This window comes from Macrosteles quadrilineatus, unplaced genomic scaffold (genome assembly GCF_028750875.1).
Source record: "Macrosteles quadrilineatus isolate MER2022 unplaced genomic scaffold, UCM_ALF_1.0 Scaffold_7__1_contigs__length_78375512, whole genome shotgun sequence".
Classification (NCBI taxonomy): Eukaryota; Metazoa; Arthropoda; class Insecta; order Hemiptera; family Cicadellidae; genus Macrosteles; species Macrosteles quadrilineatus.
The window spans coordinates 63,329,603-63,354,118 of NW_026542600.1; the positions used below are offsets into that span (position 1 = coordinate 63,329,603).

At 32.4% G+C, this 24,516-nt stretch overlaps 1 protein-coding gene across 1 annotated transcript in view; it reads left to right on the forward strand.

The window, feature by feature from the left end:
- LOC128999047 (uncharacterized) overlaps nt 1-18,768 on the forward strand; it is a 120,965-nt gene extending 102,197 nt beyond the window's left edge. The window contains exons 13-17 of the mRNA XM_054425404.1: nt 1,846-1,993; nt 10,908-11,077; nt 13,430-13,604; nt 16,574-16,817; nt 17,759-18,768. Of these exons, the coding sequence (XP_054281379.1) occupies nt 1,846-1,993; nt 10,908-11,077; nt 13,430-13,604; nt 16,574-16,817; nt 17,759-17,914 (893 nt within the window). The 3' untranslated portion in view covers nt 17,915-18,768. The remainder of the gene's footprint in view (nt 1-1,845; nt 1,994-10,907; nt 11,078-13,429; nt 13,605-16,573; nt 16,818-17,758) is intronic.
- The last annotated feature ends 5,748 nt before the right edge of the window (nt 18,769-24,516 follow it).

Here is a 24,516-nt window from a genome sequence, read left to right on the forward strand (position 1 = left end):
CTACTCAATAACACTGTTAGGGATTAAGGTAAAACCAGAAACAGAGAGAATATAAATTCAAAGTACTTTGAATGAAGGCAGATGGCTTCAAACAAATTCTACCTTCAATGTCGCAAAAATGTGTTCTATGAGAACAACATGTTCATTTCAAATTTTAAGGCTGGATGAATTACTTGAAAAGCTTCTGGAATACACTTTAATTCGAGTAACGTGCTTTGTTAGGCAGAATTTTGAATGTTAAACAACGCTTTTACTAAAAGTGAAAGTAATCATCTGAAAACACTTAGCGAATTATTCAAAGCCTTTCATCAGTGGGAGGTCATTAAAATTCACTTTGAACGCGGCAGGTTAATTGTAGTTGTTTTATCTCATCCCTTCTGAAATTCGATTATAAATATTTATGGCTTTGGTTAGCTTTATGTAATGAAATCTTTCTAGAAGAGAATCAACTTTACAACAAGAGATGACAATTTTCAATTTTAGCATTTAATGAAATCCCTTTATACTTTTGATTTGTGACATTAAGGATATCACGAAGGTGATACGGATCCTTGGTTTTCATATCATTCACCGATGTGAGAAACGGTCATAATATTAATGGAGTTAATATCTATTTGCAACTATTTGCAATACTATGCGGGGCCTACACACACGAATAAAAATGGTTAATTTATTCTATTTGATTTTTAAGATCTGTCCAAACCGTGTACTAGCGGATTATATAATTTTTGTTCAATATCTAGCCTCCCTTATAATATTCCTATCAATTAATTTGATAAAAAGAGTAACCCGTTTAGTTTTAATCAAAATCCATAGCCAATTATGTGTCTGCCACATAACATAGTTGTTTTGGACTTAACTAACATAGCTTGAAAAGTCCATGTGCTGTATGGCTTTTTACAAAGTCAAAAATAATTAAATACATTAGCTTATAGTTATTTTATCATAGCATTATTATATATAAAGTAGCTACATATACATTTTGTTCAAATATAAAACACTGAAAGTGTAAAGGTATGAATAGAAAGTTTAACGGCAAATCATACATTATGACTGAATTGAATGTTGAATTTATGAAACGTTGTTCAACAGTATTATTTGCATTATTCGCTGCTGCGTTTTCATTTTCCCAATCAGAGCAACATCATGTTAATGAAAAGTGACTACAAAAATTAGTAAATTATGAATTTTAAGGACACTTCACATAATTATAAATATATGTTTGGGGACAAATTAAGTTATTTTATTATTAATAGTATTATTATTATTATTATTATTATTTTTATTATTATTATTATTATTATCATCTGCTTTGCGAGAATGCATGCATGGGCGTTTCTCAGTGAGGGGTTATGTTAAAATCACTCTTCATGTTTTTTTTTTTTTTTTCAATGAGGTTGGCTCTGCCTAATAAACAAAAAACCTCGTGGTCTAGGAACCATGAAAAACAAAGACAACCAAATATAAAAGCAATCAAAATAGTATTCCGTAGATTATAAAGAAATTTACCTTTTTTCATTACATTTAGAATTTTTTAGTGTTATGCCAATTACTTTGTTTCAAGTTGTTAAAGTGCCTGCCACAAACCACCTTAGAAATAGTAGATTTAGGTACCTACATTTGTTCTAAAAGAGGAGAAACTTTTAAAAATAAATAAATGTATTTGAATATTTGAATTTCCAAACAATCTGATGTCAAAGTCGTATTAAAGAGTCTTTGAAATAGGTAAACAGTTTTGTAAACTCACTTCTAACGAGGGTTTAACATCGATGTACTTCGGAAGAGACCTTTGTTGTTTAAATATGAAAATCTGTACTGTGCTAATATTTGATAATTTTGTTTCAGTCTGCTACGTCAGCTACAACTACCCAGCGAGACTTCTGCCCAAGTCCATCCACAACTCTCTCTATGTCACCTCAGAAGCCCAGTGTCGGGCGGAATGTACACGAGCACGCATGCGATCCATATTCCGCTGCGCATCTTTGAGCTACAGGTTAGTGATGGTGTTCAACTTAAGTCTTCAGTCTTGATAGCAGATAAATACCCTTGACTTGCACTCTGAAGAAGACTGCTACGAAATCACTCTGCTCAATTCCATCTTTCGGAGACATTTTTAAATCCAACTAAATACATTTTTATATCCAACTAAATACATTTTTATATAAGTAACATGTACTACGAGTAGTTTCAAATATAATTGCTCATAACAAATCAATGATCACCTCCAAATTAATACTCAACTACCAGCAGAAACTTTAATTTCCATCATCAATCCAACCTCAATAATTTCAGCCCTGAAACTGTTGATAATGTAAACCTAATTAATAATGCTTGAAAAGCTCTAACCCGGCTAGAATCAAATTCATAGTCTTCTTTATGTTGAGGTTCATTCACCATGTAAGAAAGAAATGAAATGAAATGAAATGAAATATTACTTTATTATCACAAAACATTTCACAGATCCAGCGTTAGCTGGTGAAACAGGTGATATTGTCAGAGATCTTAAACACTAAGTTACATAACAAAACTAAAATCCACATAGCTTAAACTAAAATATATTTACTTATCATTTAAATAATCGGAATACTAAGAAGAATACTAAGATACCGCAGGAAAAAATACTGGCTCACTAGAACACAATATGACACAATGAATTGATCAATCTTTATCTCACAAGCAAGTTTCAAAGATATCAGTTTTGAGATTTATCCATAATGAAATAAGTTTGCCAAATAATTCACTTTTTCTACAGTACTTGTAAATTCAGTTAACCACAATTAACTTTAAGTTTAGTATTAGCTATCCTCACTACTATAATTTACCGTAGTCCAGTGTTATTGTAAAAAAGCTTAAGAAAGTGTCAAATGCTTGGAATACCTTAGCGTTAAGGCTTGATATTAATTAAGAAGAGTGGACTTTTCTCTATGCCAGTGCTCACCAAACACGAAAATCTAACCATCTCAGGAGGAAAGAGTCATACTTTAACGACCACCTTATTATCTCTCCCTAACACTTAAAACAACCATCATAATGTTCTATAGAACAATAAGGTTGTTCTATACAACCTTATTAACAACGATCTCTAATATCAACTAACTGTTTTCCTCTATCCAAGTATATGACACAATCAATGACTATGGTTACTAGAGCAGCTAACTCAAACTAGGTACTTACACCTTTTTAGTATTTTGACATTCTCTGCAAGTCTTTTTTTAATGGTTACACGAATTGTCTTAACAGCAGTCCAATTTGATTCTATGTAAAAAATTGTAAAAAAAAAATTATAAATGTCTACAAAATTACAATGTGTGGCAGGTCATATATCAATAGCCTATTTGCAAAACAAAGCCTAAATAAAAAATAGCCAACATATTAAAGCCTAACTATTTAATCAGTTACTAGCCTAGGCCTAGTTAGGCTCAACTAACTAATTTCTACTGTAAATTATGAATAAATAGTATAAACCTTCTGAAATATATTACATTAGTAGGAAAAATGGATAAAAGGAATGGTATTTGTTTAATAAAATTGTATTCTGATCCTCATAACATGTTAAAAATCTGCATTCAAATCATACAACCAAATCGGTGGGTAAAAGCGATCGTTAACGGCAAACAAAAAACCGTGATAAAAACCTAAATAATGATAATACATATTTTTCTGCCGAAATCGTAAATAATGGTAATTTAGAAACATAACCATAAAACATTGCAGACGGAAAGTTAGATTCAAATCAAAAAGGTGGATGACGTCAGAACTCGAGACACCAAAGAGAACTAAAATAAAGAGGTTAGATCAAAGATCGGGAATAGTTTTCAATCATTTTGCAACGAAACTAAAAAAAGGCTGAGAGAAAGCTACATGCAGACAATATATTTGGACTAAACCACGTAAATTTCTAAGCCAATAGGATTACGAGTTGACATTCAAGTCGGTGTAGGTGAACAATTTCTGAAAATTATCTCGTTTTTAACCAAAAAAAAGTAAGTAGAAGCTAGCCATCTTGAATCTGAGGCAATGAAGAAAAGAACTAACGTAACGTACTTCTCTTTCTTCTTGGGATAACGAGTCAAAGGAAGTGGCCATAAAATTATGTTTTCAATTTTAAGAAATTAACAAACTGTTTTTAAACTTTGAAAATGGCATAAATTCTATTAATAAATCAACTACAAGCAAAATAGGCCTACAATTATTAATTATACATTGAAATTAGCGAAGAAGACTGTAAGTAAAATATTTTGAAGATCTGCACGTTGACCAAATTCGCAAGTACATACCAACTTTTACAAATTGAACTAATATAAAAACTTTTGATAACAATCTATTAACCAAAGACTCCACTATAAACTCTATGATACCTTTCCCATATAGTTTAAGTCAGGTGTAGGTTTAACCTCAATTATCCCATCCATAATGTAGATTAATTAATTTTATCATAAACTAGGCTAACTCTATTACCTATTGTATTTAAATTATAACTTGGGCTATGTAAAATTAACTTATTGTAATTGATTCTAAAACAGTAAATAACTCTTTCCGTAATTGATGTTGTAAGTTATCATTTTCACACAGCTCCACCACGCACCCTAATATTTAGATAAAAAAAAAACGACCCTGAGATTAAGACAAATTAGCCTAATTAGATTTGCGTATTTCAACCAAATTTTCTTTCAAAATTAATTTAGGCTAAAAAGAAGATAAATGCAACAAATGCATATGTGTGGGTGTGTGCGTGTGCGTGTGTTTTATATTATTAAAACATTGGTACTGACTTGTTTCAATCCCTAGAATTTCTTATATTCTAGGACATCGTGAGAATTGAAAGAAAATACGGTTTAAAAATGAGCAGCATCAATGTTTGCATCCGAGCCGTAATCAATCTCTAACACGCCATTTGCCATGTTTCCCTCACATATCATACATCATATTTGGTTATTCGGAGGCGTACGTTATACGATGAAAACATATTTTGTGATTTTTTTAAATCTGAAGGCTGTAAATCTTTTACATTACACCATACCTTGTTTCAGGTTTCATTCATCTATCTTCATTAATGTTATGTATTTCGTATTGTGCAAATTGTTATTTAGGCATCTTTTATTTATTAAATAAATCCAATATTGATTACTTACTCTACATTTCCAAACGTTTATATACAATTATTGACTAAAATTTGAGATAATATACAATAACTTTAACGATCGTAGTATTATTATTGTGTTTATATTTGAAGTTCAACGGGTTTAGAATTCAAGAGCAGCGTCGTTAATATACAGGGTATTTTTCGCAACCTAAATTAAAAGTACCATGAGACACATTTTAATGCCAAAACAACCTTATATTTTGGTATCCCTGTTTTCTTTACTTCATTGTTAATCTGGTGATATGCATTGTTGTATAGTTATCTATGAGGTTTAGTGTAACTGGGAATTTATTGTAAATACGACGCAACACGTCGTTTCCCCAACCTCAAAGATTTATAGTAATACGTTGAAAGTAAATAATTGGTTTTATGCCAAGAAGGGTTTGAATAAGTTCCTAGGTGTTTTTCCAGTACCTAATACAGCAACTATCATTGACATATACAAATATATTGAAATATACAAATATAAGGAAACCAAATCCAAATTTGAGGAAAATTAAATCTCTGGTTTTAAGTGTAAATTAAACCAGGCAAATGAAAATTGGCTTAGTCTGATGGTTTTGCTGTGATCGGAGTATTTTCTTTTTACATCAGATTTAGTTTAATTAAATTTGTACTATTAATGACATGTACAAATTTAAGGAAACCGAATTTCAAACCTTTGTTGCCATAAAAACAATGGTGAATTTTCAACATACTAACTATTCGAAATGGGGAAATGCCATGTTTTGTCTTATTTGTAATAAATTCCCAATAACAGTAAACCTCATAGATAGCTATGCAACAACGCATATCAGCTGATCGACAAGGAAGTAGAGATAACAGGGACACTAAAATACAGGGTTGTTTTGTATTTAAAATGTGTCTCACCATAGCCATCTCTAGTATATTACTAGAGACGGCTATGGTCTCACAGTACTTTTATTTTGGGCTGCGCGTTAAAAAAACACCCTGTATAAGGTCTGTAAATAATAACCATTGTTGTTTATTACTAATTTAGTATATTTATAGAAATGTTTTATTGTTCTATGAAATAATGTATGATAAAATAAAAATGGCTTACCGAGCATAATGGTCTTAGGTGAGCATGTATGGATAATGTGACACCTTTAAATGCACTTATTTTAAGAACCCCCAAAGAAAGATAACAAAACACTGTACATTATACCGTGCAATACAAACTATTAGAGGCTGTATGTAATTTTATATGATTTTAATTTGTGAAATGTGTTAGTTTTGATAATAATTTGAATGAAAGCTACAGTAATAAATAAAAACTAATGTCATTCAATCACTAATCAAACTTGGATTCCAATCGAATGGTGGTGTCTATGTAAAATCGATAGGTTCTTTTCACCAATGAAGGTTAAATAATAAAATGAGTTGTAGGCTATAGAAGTTAGTATTATATCAAATAGTAAAAAAAAACGTTTACACTTACTTTTCGAAAGTAAAAAGTTTGGGTTGAGGTATCACTTCAGGGGCTAGGATCAGAATTGATCTAAATAAAAGAGGCTTTCTAGAATATAACGCTCCTAAAGTTGATGGATAGTCAGTTTTACCCATATCAAGATTGTAGGTTTTTCTTCCATAAACAAGTGTTATACGTTTGTAAAAGAAAGTAAACATACTATTGACAGCAGTGTGTAGTTACATAAGGTGATTTTTATTTTGTAGTTGTGATAGTTTTTTTTTCATTATTCACATAGAAACTAAAAAGATATATAGTATGTCTTTCAACCAATAAAAAACCTTTAGGAATTTGTCCGTATGAGGGTGTCTCAGTAGAATTGATCGTTCGAAATAATTAAAACCTTTTTATTCGATCTTACGGTTCGAACCGTGGTGAACTCAAATGAACAAGTTTTTTGTGAAAGTAAATATGTAGGTGAATTCATCAGTTGATAAGTATTTTATTTAACGATGCATATTAAATGGAGAAGAATATTCAAAGATAAGTGGTATAAGTTTAACTAATGGTTAAATGGGTGAATAATGGGTGAATCAGACACCCGTGCACAACGATTTGGACCAACGAGCTTTAACAAACGACCTTTTTATTGAAAATTTGCCATTTAAAATGTTTTTGTGGGTTACAATTTCAATATGTCAGGTTAGGGACGTTTGAGGTCCAAAAAGTAATTAAAAAAAAAAAAAAAAAACACACGTCAATAATCCAAGACATTTTACATATTCTAGAAGGGCGTTTTTGAATGTGAAGGAGTGCGATTTTCGAAAAATGCCAAAGAGTGCCTTGTAGAAAATATAATTCCTAACTGTGAAAATTCATTCAAATCTTAGCTCTTACCGTTTTCGAGGTATAGCTGGTTTTTTAAACGGGGTTTTCTCTAAAAAAGGAGGATTCAAGGGAATTTGGGGGGGGGGGGTTGTAATTTGAAAAAAGAACTTTTTGGAATTTCCTGGGTGATTTGGGACTGAAACGGACCTCCACAAAAAAATTTCAGATCCCAATAGCTATTCTAGAAGTGGGTAAACCTTTTGTATACCTGATCAGTGAGTTACACAAGCGGCTGTTAAAGTATGTGCATAGGTGGTCTGATTCACCCTATAGTCAGTGACATACAAAAGTAGGTATAACTTTTTACTAATTGGTAGTAATAACTGTAGTATAATTAGAAATAAACTTTTACTATTGATAAAATCAGGCATCCAATATATGGCCAGAATAATCTGCAATATATATAGTTTTCAAAATTAAGACGAATCTTGTCATGTTTATGACTGGCATTATTCACTTAGTTTTGCAGTTTATAATTAGTGTTTATTTGTAGGAAGCCACATTCATACAAATAAACACTAATTATAAACTTCAAAACAAAGTGAATAATGTCAAATATGAAAATAAACACAAAAATGCAACTTTGACATATTTGAAGCTCTTGAAGTGTAAAGGTTCTATGCAAATAAAATAAAAATGTCGAATAAATGTTTTTACAATTCTGTTGTATTTTTAAATGTTATATATTTTAAAAACGAGGATAACTCTTTTCATCCATACATAAATTAAAGTAAAAGGCTCCTGACATAGCTCCATAGCTTGAATGTCAAAAGGTATAGCAATTCAAAGATAACTAAGACATTAAAACCGTTGAAAACTGCAACAATACCAATAGAATACGCCATGAACTGAGTCAGGCTATTTGTACTGACTCGGATCTTGGAGTCGTAGAATCTATTTCGTTTGAAGTAGACTACGATAAATGGTGCATACCATGGATCTTCACCCACAACAGTCTCTTCAAAATCATAAGACAAAGAGTTGCAATCTGGCAAACAACTGCAGTCACACGTTCGAAAGCATCTATACAAGCAAATCTCTACAGAACTGTTGTGTCTAGGCAAGTGATACGGGACACAGCCACAGTATGTGAGTGAACAGTTTACAAGACATTCTGTCTCACAGTTCATCTGACTGTAATGTTTAAACATTGACAGTGGCTTTTCATGCGTAAAGTAACACCCTCTAACAGATGGATCAAACTGTTCAAGGCCACTTTCTGAAGTTACAATGTTGGGAAGTATAGATATTTTTTGGGGGGTGGAGTCGTCCATTGTGATATGATTTTTAAAGGTGAAGGGGATTTCTAGTGGATTGTGGATTACAATGTAGCTTTGTATGCTGTCATTAGTCAAGCAATGTTTTGCAGTTTTATTGTGTATGTGTAGGGTATTACTTACACTACTAAACTGAATCACATCATTCTCAGTCGTATATATTGGTGTCGTACTCATGTTTCCTCCAAAATATATCATATTGTCCAAAGTCAAGTGTTTTCCTAAGTAATCAAACCCAGAGGAAGAATACTGTTTCATCGGGAAAGAAGTAACAACATTTTCTTTGTAAATATCCTCGTGGTGGAGACCATTGATAGTAAAACACATACCTAAGGGCGATAACCACTTTTGGCATTCGTTTTCATCGCATCCTGTTTTCCTCTTCCATGTCAAACTATTTATCCGGGAATGGTATATGTAAACCTCATCAAGGCCAAAAAAATGTCCAAGGTAAGATGAAAACTGGTCATACCTAATAGAGCGTCTTCTAAACACTATTTTATTTGCCACAAACTCCGAACAAATCAACAAAGAAACAGCAAAAGCCATCATCTCATCGTCGCTACATTCTTCATTGATTTCACATTCATCGTACTCACACAGGAAACATTTCTCCAGAATCCCTGAGTAGTTGTAGTTGACGTTAAGAGTTGGTGGGTAACAAACAGTTATTGCAGGAAATGGAACATCATTGGCATAAGTTACGTTGCTCGAAAATACTTTAAAAGCGGGCGAGTTTTGCCATCTGTCGTACTCTATCTTGATAAGAGACAAACTTGTTAATAAAGCAAGAATGTGAACGAACAACCACAAGCAAGTATGAAACCAAGACTGGTTCTTCCCTACGAGAAACTTCATGCCTGGTAGACTCAATGACTGAATCAACTCTTGAAAGTATGTGTGTGGGAAACATTTTGTATCATAAAGTGAATGATTACACTCCTGTGTAGAAACCTTACTAGTTTGCTCAACAATGTCATAATTAACTTGCCTTGTAGATTTAGATTCAGCAGGTTTGTGCGACTGCAGGGTTTTTAAGCTCGACAATACTGTTTTCATGGAATCTTCTAGTTGAGTCACATGTCTCATGATCTCTTCGTTAAAATATTTTTGATCTTGGAGAACTTGGAGAACAGATTCTGTTGCGATGTGCATTTGCGGGGAATAGTTACCATCAAGCATTGAATGATCACGCTCCTCAATATGAACCGTTGTAGTTTTGTCAAATACTTCTGATTCAACTTGGCTTGTAGATCCAAGTACTACAGGATTGTGAGACAGCAGGGGTTTTAAGCTTGAATAAACTTTTTTCATGGCATCTTCTTGTTGAATCATCCTTCTCATTATCTCTTCATTTAATGTTTTTTTTTTATCTTGGTTTGCTTCGGATGTTGTTTCGATGTTCATCTTATAAGAAAATAGAGATATTTAAATACAAAATGTATATATTGAATCTCAAATAAACTATAGACGTAGTTGTCTCGTCAACAAACTCGTATTTATAAGCAGAAAGCTTGTTACACTTCGCTGGTACTCTGCACAATATGACCTAGTACATAATTAAGGGTTTTCATTACAACCACGCCTATTTTAATGAATTTTCGATGGTATGACGTGTATGTTTAAACAAATTCCATTACAGCACACATTACATTGCATGTCCACCACATGTTTAATAACAAACTAAGTTAACGGTGACTCATATAAATTTTATTAAATATTTATTAAATTCATTATTAAGTATTTGTTTGAAATTCTAAACAATAATTTTATTTAAGATACGTTCCGTGTTTGAAATGAAGGATTTACTATAAATATTCTTTACATTAAATATACATAAATTTTCCAAGGAAACAAACCCAATAATACCCATGTTACTCTGTATACAGTTTTAGAATATCGATGGATGCAATTGAGATGAGCCACCAACAGAGTCTACTGATGTAATTTACTAATTTCTATCAAATATGCTAACTTTGTAGACAAGCTAAGTTGAAAGTCAATTTATTGTTTAGCATGTTTTATGTTATATTAATTATCAGAGTATTGAAAACTAAAGGAGAAATCCCATTTTGACAGTTAATAAAAAAATGGCAACAGTTGGAATGTCTACTTCAGTATCTTTAGGTTAATTGCATAACTCTGTGATATATTGATTTCATACAGTTATTTCACTTGTGTGTGGCAGGGGTACTACTTGTGAACTGAGTGCTATCGAGCTACGGGATCTCAGACCGGGGTACGACTTTGTACACGACAGGGACTTCTGGCTGTTCTCATGGGACTTCAGCGACGCCCGCTGTTACGTACCTCCTTCAGGAACACCACAACCCCTCCCAGGGGCCATCCCCCCTACCAGTCAGTTCTATACCATAGTGTTAGTGTAAGGCAATGCGTGTAACGCGTAGAGAAACAAGACACCTATCACAGAAGAGTATAAGTAGCTATCACAGGTACAGCCATCTACTATAGTGGTCAAAACACGAAGCACCTATCCTAAAGATCTGCAGTCAGCTCCAAAAAATCCCAAATGATTTTCAACTAAGAGATAATGCTATGCCTCCTTCGGTCATGTCCTCAATTTAAACCAGAGGCTTCGAATCAAGATGGTATGGTTCCCAAGTACCATATAATCATGGATGGTAAGCTACGTTAGCTGGTGATGATTATAACCATATTATCACTTATGATAGGAACGCGACTGGGTGATTTAAACCCAAATATGAAAGAGGGATGAGTGTAGATACGAGCAAGATACTTTGTGTAGACGTGTTGGTTTAAGATCAGCTTTTTCTTTAGTCAGGATCATTTATTAAAAAAACAAAGTACAGTTGGTTCTAGTTTAAACCCATAAATAATCCACCCATAAACGCTATTGACTACTCTTAGAATTAAACCAACAGCCTTCTGATTTATAGGCTGTTATAGAGAAATGATTTCTCATTACATTGTTTACATAACATATGCTCAATTACTATTGTACCTCTACCGAATTACTCAATCCTCTTCCCAATCTTAGACAGAGTCAATGATAGCTTATACGGTATACGATTATTTAATATAATGTGTAGGGGTAAAATGTAAATTAAGTGGTAACATTTTTTGAACTTAAGTCATAAAACCTCGATTTAACTCATCTAGAAATAAGGTATCAGAATGTGATGAAATGTGTGCTCTTACATTTCGTAAGTAAAAAGTTTGGTTTGAAGTATCACCTCAGGGGCTAGCATCAGGATTGATCGTAAACAGAAGAGCCTGTCGAGAATATAACGATATTAATGGAGATGGATCGTTTGTTTGATTCATCACAGAATGAGTTGGCATGTTGTTAGTAATTTGTACAGTTTAATTTAACACTAATTATAATTATATGTATAATTTTAGGATATGACCTACAGGCTTGTATTTTTTAATTTTTTACAATCCGTAATACTATCAAAAAATCATCAAATGGAAGTAGTGACCATAATTAAATTAAACCATAGTTCAACTCTTAGAGAGCACTATTCTACATAGAACATAATTTAGTTGTCATGCAAAACCTTAGAAGTTATACTTGTAATCATCAGGCAAAATAAATTTCAAGTTGACATTTTCTTCACTTATGGGGTTCAGCATAAAAAAGTTTCAAAACTAATTTATTATTTTTAGAAATAACTAATATAAATATGAAATTCCAAGGTTTCACAGGTAAATTACAACTTTTACATATAAATATAAGCAATATAATACTCTGATATTTTTTGACAGAGAAATTTGTTTTGATGTTCTTTGGTCCGGGATCACTTATTGAATATAAAAATGGTATAACATTCCCTGATTCCGTTTGTGATCCTAAATTTGTTGTAGTGAGCAGCCGGTTTTTAAGAACACACATAGACATTAACATTTAAATAAATATAACACGAAACATACTGACAGACGATAAACATAAATTCGGTAACTATAGTTCCACCAGGTGGCTATAGTTCCACACACGACGCGGCACGGTCAGACGTTTTGTCATGACTCAAAGTCATGCCTGATGATGAGGTGTAGCCTTGAAACCGGTTACTTACTACCAAATTTAGGATCACAGACGGAATCAGTTAATTTTATACCATTTTAATATAGATAAATTCGAACTCCTAACCTTTTACTTATATTAGTTATTTCTAAATCCCAACATAGCCATGCGGCCTAGCAATTTACGCAAATTACGATCAGTAAGAAATTCCTTTCGTAATTTAATATCTCCTGGTCATGCATGCAAGTGGAAAACGTTCTACAGAGTAGCTTAAAAATCTTTTTATGTATGAAATAAGACATGCTATTCCTATGTGAAAGCTATAGCCAGTTTTAGAATGAAAATCAACGAAGTTGAATAGAGCCTCGGTCAGAGTCTGCATGTAGATTACATATTTCTGTCGACTTTGCCAACTTTTCGATCGACCAAGCAAAAAACCCCAGAAAAACTGAAAGGGCAGATCATTATAATATATAACATTTTTTCAACATAAACTATCATAGTAACAAAAACCCTACACAAGGGAGAAAATAGCACTGTATACTAGCACACCATGTGGCTCTTACAACTACTTTCTTGATTTTGTAAGATTTTATACAGAATTACACAGATGTAACCGATTCATATAAAAATGTAGTATGTTTTCAATAAGTCGATGTTTCATAATTAGAGGCAAAGTTCAATATTTCTTATTATATGTGTAGGTGAAACGTGGCAAAGATTCACCGTTAGCGGACGACCCTGTAGAGCGGGCACAGTGTGCTCTATGAACTTCGAGGTGGGCATCTGGACGTGCCCAGTGGACGACGTGGGAGACTGGGACTACTGCTGTAGGTCTGGGCATCACTGTGGCTACTCCGAGGGCTACAGCTACCCTTGGTATGCCACTTGTGTAGAACGTATTGTTGGATTAGAAATAATTTTATGTATTTGCATGGTGGCGAGTCGGTGACCCACTCGGAAGTGACACATACTACGAATCCACGACAGCATTGTCGTGGGCTCACGTCCTGGTACTGACACTAATATTTATCAGAACAATCCATTTTTATATTGTACTGGCTGCTTTACTTTTACTTGTAGCCTATTTCAGTCAGTCAAAGTACTTTACGAAAACAGAACTAAACAAAAGGTTAAATCAAGTATGTGATAGTTTATTTTACTCTGAGAGTTAAAGTAAGGTTTGTAGGCTCAATATTGGGGTTTGGGCTAGAATCGAAGCCGAGAACACAGAAGATCAAATAGTGTTTCTTATTACGCTATTAAAATATCAATAACAATAAACATCTTTGGATATCTCTAAATTTTAATAAAAACACTAGCCGATGAAATAACTTCAACAATGTTTTCAATAATTTGTTGTCAAGAATTTCAACACCAAAACTGTAATGTACCGGGTTTTTCAAAATGAATAGCTGGGTTTTAACGCTTTATAACTTTTATACTATTAATCTTACCACCATAAAATACGCATCATATGAAAAAGCAACTTAAAGAGCTTATGCCTTCCAAAGACACATTATTTAACAAAATCGATCCAGCAGAACTGTAGATTTAATTGTACAAAGTTAAAAAGTAATCTCCAACTTTTTTCATCACTATAAATTCGGAGGTTGCTTGATGTTTTTGCAAATAACTTTTAAATGGTGAGGAAGTCGACCAGAGTGGAAGGTAATATTCCGAAAGAGAATATAATTGCCTACAATCTACTATTATGCAATTTTTGAAAATACTCAAGAAAGGTACTAAAAATTGCCTCAAAATGAAAAAGTTGAAAATCCCCGTCTTCAATGAAGACAATAATAAACATAGCAAACATTAAATTTCACACTTTTTTATTTTAAGCCAAATTTAGGCAACATTTATTGAGTATTTTCAATACAATAAAATATACAGTTCTGCTGGATCAATTTTGTTAAATGATGTGTCTTTGGAAGGCATAAACTCTTTGAGCTGCTTTTTCATTTGATGCATATTGAATAAAAAAGTTTGTTTTGTCAAGCAAAGACAAACCAAAGAGAACAAAATCGAAGTTATCAATAATTAATTTGTGACTAAAACTAATTAAATACGGTTTTGTGGTGGTAGTTGTGTAAATTCAACTATGACTAATCTTTCGCCCTCTAATCAGTAGGACACTGCCCACCCAAAAAAGAAACGTTAAACACCGATGTAGCCAAAAAAGTATATATCTACAGTAGAAGTTTATTAAACGTTTTTAGAATCATATATATTTTGTTCATGAAGACTTATTTTTCTTACTTGAAATAATATATAATTCTTTTGATACATTTTACAAATTTATTTTAAATTTCGTTTTATGTTTACAGTAATTGCTTCACTTGTTTGATAACACTTTGTTTTGAACTATTCATTCTCTAGAATAAATCATGTTAAGTTTAAAAAAAAAAAAATAGCTACTTTAAATTACGTAATAGGTATGCACAAACAAAACAAAGCATGTTCACAAATGGCTTGTCACGGTAATATGGTTTGGGAATGCAGAACATTCCTAATTTAATTAACGTTTCCAGCTTCAGATCACATGTTTACATAGCACGAGACTTAATCTGCTTAGGGCATGTGTTCACCGTTAATCCGATCATGTCAAATCACTGAGGCATTTAAGTATTAGCATTAACATTAACAGTAACACTCGCGTTGGTTACTATTCCAAACGCAGCTCGGTAACACATGTTCATAACTTGTACCATCAATCAGTATTATGGAAGGCTGGATTTGGAAGTTGATGGAATAGTTACTCGCTTAACATCACAGCTGTTTCCTAAATTGATTCTCATTTTCATACACTTTTATCCTATAATACATTCAACATACATCGGGAAATGTCCAGTGAATTTCAACAAGAATGTTTGTTGATATTTTTTCTATGGATGATATATCATAAGGTACGAGTAGTCAACAGATTTTCTTATTTTATGCTAATTATTGTGTTTAATTTCTCCTTAACATTATAACTTTAATTGAAGGGAACAAATTCACATAATATAATTTTTTAAGTGAAATAAAGTAAATATGAGTTTGCATCAAATCATCAGCAATATTCGCAGTATGGGCAGAAGGGAAGTGGAGGAGTGTTTGTATAAAAAATTGTATTTTTATGCAAACAGTTACATTTACGAATTAAACATGATTCTTTTTTATAAGGAAGCTAGTGAGAGACTAATGGTGGCAATTCTCACTGTAATTAAATATATAAACAGTTAGTGCAAAATATATATTTCATTGTATACATAATTATTGTATTTTTATATGAATTAATCATTAGATAGTTGTGGTTCATGTCTAGTTCTAAACAGCATATGTATATTTGGTGAATTGATATTTCGCTTGAAAAAAATTGCGCATTTGCTAAACGCTTCAATGGTGTGCGAAAGATATGTTTACTGCAGTATTTAATAAGCACGTTAATCTATAAAAGGAGGAAAATAAAAACCCACCAAAAGAAGAACTATGCTATTTACCAAAAAAGTAATTAACTGGACAATAGGTAAAGCCAGGAAAGAAAGGTTATATAACAGTTACACTTAAATGCATCTGATCTGAATTATGTTAAACATAGGCATATGATGAAAGATTAAGTGTTTAAACCAAATTAATAATCAGCTGATTTCTTACTCTTTTACACCGTAAAAATGCTTCTTTCGATTATCAATAATTAAATTACGTTCCAAAAACAGCTGATTAGTGATTATAACCTAGTGTCGTGAAATGTAACTTTCATGTAAAGCTCAAAATATGGGAGCTTGATTACATTGTATTTTAAACACATCCAATTGAAATCTATGGCAATCATGGACTTACAAAGCATCTTTTATTGTTGATAGGTGCTACGTAGGCAGTGCTGACAAAGACCAATGGAGACCATGTAGCGATCACTACTACCCCTACGTTGGGGAGGACCGTCCCATGCACTGGCCAGTCGCCTACCTACATAGGGAGGGCCCTCCCAACGGTACCTTCCAACCGTCCCATACTGGCACTCCCAGACCTTCCCTCGTGGATGCCTTCCTCCAGACCATCAACAACCACCTAAACCCTCAGCAGAACACTTCTTCACCTGACTTCCAGGTATTATCATCAGCTCTACCAGAGTTATGTGTTTGGTAACACTTACTTTCGTACTTATTATTGAAAATACAAACATAGATGACTGTGCATGTCTGCATTTTATAGCATACATAGAAAACTATTAATTTGGCTTTTATTTAATCTCTACTTGATCTAGGTTTTTATTATAATGTAGTGTTAAATTGCAAACATCGCGAACGTAAGTCTATTTCGCCAATTCATATAGTTAATTATTCTAAAGGGTTGACTTAGGTAGTAAAAAGGCAATTGTTTGGTCCAACCTATTTCAAGGAATGTAAAAATTGCCACTTCTGTTTACAAATAAAATAAAAAACAATGCCCAAAGTAAAGACACTACTTAATTAAAGGTGTATTAAGGTAGATTCACACACATCAGTCACAGCTCGTCACAGAAAAGTCACTGCAAGCACGTCACAGTTTACAAAAATATTCCTTATTAGATTTATTATTGCGCTATTTACACTCATTCGTCGCAGTTCCGTCAGTCGCTCTGCAGGCGTCCGTCAGTCAATTTAAGAATTCTTTTCACCGATATTTTTGGATTGTTCGGACGCCTGACGGACGTGTTTGAGGTTAGAAAATAGTACTATTTTTATTTTAAAAATCTATTTTATAATTTAAGTAATGTTTGTAACAATCAACAAGACGTATGATGAAAATTTGATAGAATATTGTGTTTTAATTCAACACTTTTTTACTGTAACAAAACTGTAAATTAAGTGACGGAAGGATAACTGAAACCAAATGACTGACAGTTGGACTGAGAAATTGCGGATGCAACTGTGACTGGACTGTAACTGGTCGGTGATGGAACTGTGCTGTAACTGATATGTGTGAATCGACCTTTAACCCCATTGATTTTGGTTGTTATTAACTGTCTATCGTTGTTATTAAATGTTATTGTATGTCTATCGTTACAGGTAGTAGATCTGAAAACAGAACCACCACCCAACAATGTAAACGGCAGTGCAATGACGAAGCTATGGACTTGGGGCCAATCAAAATTTAACTCCACATTGACTACCGTAGACGTCAACAACGGTACTTCCAACAGCAACTCCACGTCAAGCAGTTGAGCAGCCAAGGTCAACCACCGTCAACATCAACAACATCAACATCACAACATCAAACGTCAACCGAGGGATTTGCCATACTCCTATAGCTCTTCCTGACAAGATGTTCGATGATGGTGTTATTTGATAAGTAACGAATATAAGATATGTCAATAGGTCTCAATTGTGTTTTCGCACTGAGAAAATGAACTGATGCTTTTGTGTTAGAAGAACGTATCAACCCAAGATGATTATGGGAGTGAAGGCGGTAAAAGGACATTGATCTCTTTTGTATTCAATTACTTTTAGGTATATAGAGGTAACTTTTTATTCCAAAGGGAGGCAAATCACGCTTTTTATTCATCATTTCATTATGAACACGAGTATGGTTATCAAACCTAATTGCTTATTTTACCAAGCATTTCGTAGGCCTTCCCAAAACTAAAGATAGTCTATGCTGATTATGTTTCAATTCAGCAAACTATTGTCAAAACGTAATTAAAGTGTTTTCAATGCTAGTGAAATTTTACAGGTAACCGATGTTTTATAGTAGTTTTCAAAACAATATAGGTCATGGTAAAAAATATAAAACATGAAATATACTTTTGATGAGTTGATGAGGCGAATCATCTAAACACCCTCATAAATAAAAGTTGCAAGTGTGATAATATTACATTTTTAATAAATACTATGAACACTGTTTAGAATATAGTATATTTGTATATTATTTATTTGTTATATTTGTATTTAATTTATGTTTGTAAAACAATTGTTTAGCTCAAGTGTGATTGAAATGGTGTATTATTGTTATGAACCCATGTGCAATATTTTTGTACGAGTACAGTATATCCTTCGTTCGGACAATGCATTTGCAAAGAAGTAAGACAGACAATGTACATTTTACATTTTAATAGAATAAAAATACATTTTTCAGCCCGTCGTCTCTTTTTCATTTCTGCCTGTGATAATTAATATGTAGTTTGAATTAGTATGAAGCTTTTTTATTTTAAGCAAGGTTTAGATTGTTTAATAAATAGGGAAGTGGTTTAGTGACCATTTGTATTTCTATGCAAAAACTGCAATCATACATTCTTTTAAGATATATTTACAGCCGCCTTTTAGCAAATTTCTCTATAGGGAAGTAGCTATTATCGTAGGTGGCATGGCAAGACCTAGGCCCGAGACCGATTTACTTTTTCATTTTGATATCCCCAGAGGCCAAAAACACCAGTCGTTCAAATTTTAATATATGTACACTATGTGTTTTTGTACTGTTATTGGTAACGGAGAAAATTAAAAAAAAAATTAAATTTAAAATTGCCATGTTATTCTCATGGAGAATATTGTAATATTTTGTAGTTTGTTCGTTTATAGATATATTTTGACCAATCTTGGTAAATTTATTTATTTTATACCAAGCTATTAATATTTCACTAAAAATACACTTTATTAGCCTCCCTCCCTAACTGACAGCAAACCCCCCTTTTAGTAGCAGCAAACTAAAGTACTTATTCAACCTAATGCTATTTAAATGGATTTGATTGAAAACCCATTCAGACGAATAGAAATTCGTTTAGTCAGCAGGTTAGCTGGGGCGGGGGTATTTTGTATGTATTACTGCAGAAGAGTGTATCTACTCTTTACAGTTGTACAAGACTTTTATTCAGGACCCATAGTCAAATCAAGTTAAAATTAAATACATTATTACTTAACATCAGCAAACGCAATAATATTACATTCAATTACAACCAAAGCCAGAACAAACAATAAACGAATCGTGTAATGTTTCAGTGACCTTAATCATATTACTCCATCCATGGTTTTAATAGACCTAGGCTGGTTTCCTTTAATACAAATGTAATATGTATTGGCAAACTGTTTTTTCTGGTGAATCCATATTGAGCATTATCTAACTACATCAAGATGCCCCCTTGAACATATACAGGGTGGGGCAATGAAAGCGCCCTAATTTATAAACAGTACAAACTCAATAATATTCACCCTATGGATATAAATAGCACACCAAAATACAGCTTATCTTTTGCCATTTTAACTTAACAACGTAATTTTTCCATTTCTTGAGAACAAAATCCTACAAGTGACATCATTGTCCTACTTGACATTCCTTTTTAGCCACTTGAAACTTCATCAAATACTCCTCCAGCACTTCTTCAGGAATCACTTTAGTTTTTGGACTATCCTTAGCTTCGGTTCAAGCAAATCTGTGGGGTGACTTTGAAAAACCTAGAACGTCAAGTAGCTTATTAGAACAACCCCCCCCCCTAAAAAAAAATTTGCCAACGTAAAGCTTTCAACAACAAAAGCTTTCTGGCAAATCTCTTCGGACTTTGAGTTACTTGGACTCATATTCTTTTAACATTTGCTGGTGTACAAAGAGTTTTGCGGCACCCACCGATTATTTTTGTTTTGTTTAAGCGATTATCCTAAATAATTTTACCCAGTTCAACATTGTTTTCCAATCTGGAACAGCACCATGTTGACCAAGGATGGAATACGGTCCATACAATATCTGGGTTTTTGCACAAGAACCACTATTTTATAAATATGTTTCCACATCAAAATCTCAGTGTTAATAGCCTCAGGCATAATATTTATTAAAATGGTATAGTTTAATTGATGTTTTAAGCACAGCTGATCATTCATTGTTGCAACAATTATCATGTGACAGGTAAAACAAATTGTAGGGTTCTGATTGCCTCACCCTTTACTAATATATTTCGCATGGTCTTGTTTTATAATTAACTCCCATGGAAAATACATATCTGTATTATTTTTAGCAGAAGATAACAATTCTTATACAATTTATGATAAATTAAAGGGTACAACTCTGTAAGGAGTGTCCCTTTTGCGTGTTGCATGTGCGAATCTTATGTGATTTGGTGTCACATATTTAGGAAAAAGAAAGCTGTAACATTCTTCACTTTAGTGGTCAAAGACTTTTAGGATTACTACCCATATATTTAGAAATATAGCTTAATTATTAATTAAATTGAATATTAATTAAAAAAATATACCATTCAGTACCATCCCTCCAAATATGATGAAGATGCATTTCCTCTTTTAGGTTTTTTTTTTAACAAATATGCCTTTTGATAAATAAAACAGTATGTTCACAAGACATGTTATGCAATATATTTAATTCAATTTAATTTCTCATTAATATTGTGTAGTCATGATATTTAATTTAATTAGATTTCAGTTATTATAACCGATATCTAAAACAGAATAAGTAAAAAAATGATACCATCAGGGAAATTTAAATACAATTTAAGAAGTAAGATCCAAAGGTAAAGTGTGACCAACAAAGACAAGCAGACATTTACTTAGGATCGTCGAAATGCTGATTGAACAACGAATCCATGTTCGAACGGGTAAAGGTTTTTCAGTTTAGTGTCGATTTAGTCTGGTGTAAATAAGCCAGTGAATTGCCTTGTGGATTTTTAAAGAGCGAGATCCAATGGCCGTTTCTATACAGCAATCTCCCTTCAAGTTTCTGTGTTTCGAATATAAATAAAACAATAATGGTAAAAATGTGAATTAGTTGGCAGTTCTATGAGCTATTATTAGGTACTATACAATTTGTCAGGAGCAAGCTGACCTAGTGGTAGTGCACGGGTCTTCGGTACCCATGGTGCCCGGTTCAATTCCCGCGAATCACTAAAGGTTTTTGATTTTAGCTGTGTCATAATACCACCACCCTTCAGGCCTAGCGTGATGTAATGTTTAAAATGTTAACCGGGCTATAGCCTAGCGTCCTAATATATGAAGGTTCGACATTAAAACTCTATACAGTTTGTAAACCATTACTTATTTGTATTTAGTGTTATAATATATATTGCGGGGATTTTTTGAAAGTTTATTTCTGAAAATTTAAAGCATATATTTAAGGTTTATTTTGAAGACAGCGGACGTCAAAAACCTTGGGTTATTTTAGTAGGAGCCCTAATTTACATACTTTTTAAATTAGTTGATTAGATTTGGCTTTACTTGCGACTGAGGAGCGGAATATGGTGTTAAACATTATTTACCGTTACACAGGATGAACCACAGTTTCTGATTTGTAATAATATACATTTTTACTTTATAAATTAATAGATAACGTACATTTTAGGTTAAAAAATCGAATTCGCCATGTTTTACTTGCATCCTAAACAAATTCCATTAGATGTATTTAATTTTTAAAATATATTTTTCAAATACACTTAAAAAAATTAAGGGGATACTTTACATCCGTTACTGTAAACATTTAGATCACGTGGTTTTTTCCTAGTTTCACTTGGAATAAGTTCACAGTAAATGAAAATTTACAATACGATCCAAATTTGGTCCCTGCTTTGGTTTATTTGAATTTAATGTGTAAAACTAAACACAACAATTTGCAAACTTTATGAAGATATATCCACCAACAGGCAAAATTTATTAATTACCGTTTAGGATAGCAAGGAAAACATAGTAATGCGTGTATAGCTTTTAATAATTAATGGAATGTTTATTGAACATTAATACTACAAACAAACATTTTAGTTTTGAAGATGTTTAGAAGAAAAATACATGTTTTAAATAATTTATTTTTTAACAATAACTCCCGAATTTTGATTTAAACTGTTAGTAACCTTCCTGATAATTCCCCATCTCATTGCTTGTTAAATTAAATACTTTAAATAGAACTTAAGATGTATTGTACATTTTATTATCTATTTTCGATCAAGATATCATTATTGTGGACTCTAAAACGAAATTTTACTTTGGCCCCGGAGCCAGGTGTTAACATAAAGATTACGGTAATAGTCCTTAGCAAAGTTTGTTAAAAGAAAAGTTATCCATTTGAATGTGATTATACAAGCACAGTTCGGCTTAATTATATAAAAGTTGGGGTCGACAGTGTGCGGACCAGACAACTTTGTCAATTCAACTTCAGTATTCGCTGCGGGCATTCCCCGCTAGGTCACTACACAACACAGGATAGCATGTTATCTGGTTGAAAACTAAACAACAAAATATCATGTTTCATCTACAATGCTTGTTTTGGTCAAGTAATACAATTTTTAAGAAGATTTGTTATTTCATGCGTTATCATAATATGTGTAGTATAGAAAACAGATAAGTTTATATTAAATTTTTGTCTTTTTGAATAAAAATTGAAAAATATTAAATGTAGATTTTTATGTAAACTTTCTTTAAATTACAGAAGGCTCTTAGTATATTACGTTTATGTAAGAATGTAAAAACAATTAATATTTAACAAACACACACTGTAATTGTATTAAAAAAATTTGAAACCCAAAAAGACGAGGAAAATGTTGCTATCCAAACTATTCAGGTAGGTAATAGTTTGATATATGAAATATTATCGAATACAAATTTGATATAAACAAACATAAGCTTAGTTTGACCATGTTTAATAAATGTTGGGTGTTAACCCCCTGTGCACTATACACATATGATTCCTTAATAAAAACCTAAGTTATCTTTTAGAAATTTCATGGGACGTAACTTTTATATTGAATTTCACCGCCAGAAGATCCGAAGTTATGATTAACTTATTGATTTCTCAACATGCTTGTCTTCTTGTTGTTATGCATTGTTAGTACAAAATACTTTCAAAACTGAGTGACTAACGCTCTCTGTAAAATCCTGAAAAGCAAGCAAATTTCCAATTGGTAACGTCTAATGTAGATCACAGGTTGTAAAATAAATTTAGAACATCCTGCTGAATTCAATAGACATAATTATCATATGTTTTTTATCTAATATGTGGAAACAGATGTTTTCCAGATGTCTAACTTTAGCACATTGATTTAAATTATATCTGAAACTATAGGCTACGGTAACTGTTTTGAGTGTCTTAGCAATATTTAAGGATAAATCCACTGTAATAAATCACCCTTTTTATTATATTTAGTAATTATATCTCATATAGGCCTAGTACTCTTTCACACCACATACAGTTGGCATTTTATACATCAGCTACCTGAACCAGGGACCAGATTTCTGAATGAATGACTGCTAGTTGGGTAAACCAACCTTTTAAATTAGTTCCATAAGTTTAAATTAACAGTTGTGCAAAATGAAAACAGCTAAAACAGTTCCTAGTTATTAAAATAAGTTGTTGTACCATTTTTATTTTTATTTTTACTTATATTTTAACGACGCATTTTTTGTCAAGTCTTCATAAGATAGTAGGTAGGTACTGGGTATTTATGCTGTAGAATTTGCCATCATTCTTTCACGTCATTTTTATTTAAGTCAGTTCACAATAAAATTAATGCTTACAATTATAACCAACAATACCATGCTTATAAGTAGGTTTTTAACATGATAAAACGTTTTAAAACTCAAAGAAAATATGTTGTAAGCATATTTTAGAGCCTGCCCTAGATTTTCTTATAAATATAAAATTTATCTAAGTTCATATAATTTTGGTGCAATATGCTTTATATTGTTATATTTAGTCAGTTTGAATCCTAAACAGGGAATGAACTGTTTCCGTTACGTGCATTTTATGAGCATATAGGAGATTCTGGGCGATTAGTAATGATATTAGTTTAACTAAATGTCATTACGAATTAATTAGGAACAAAAAATCTTAATTGACCGTATTCAAA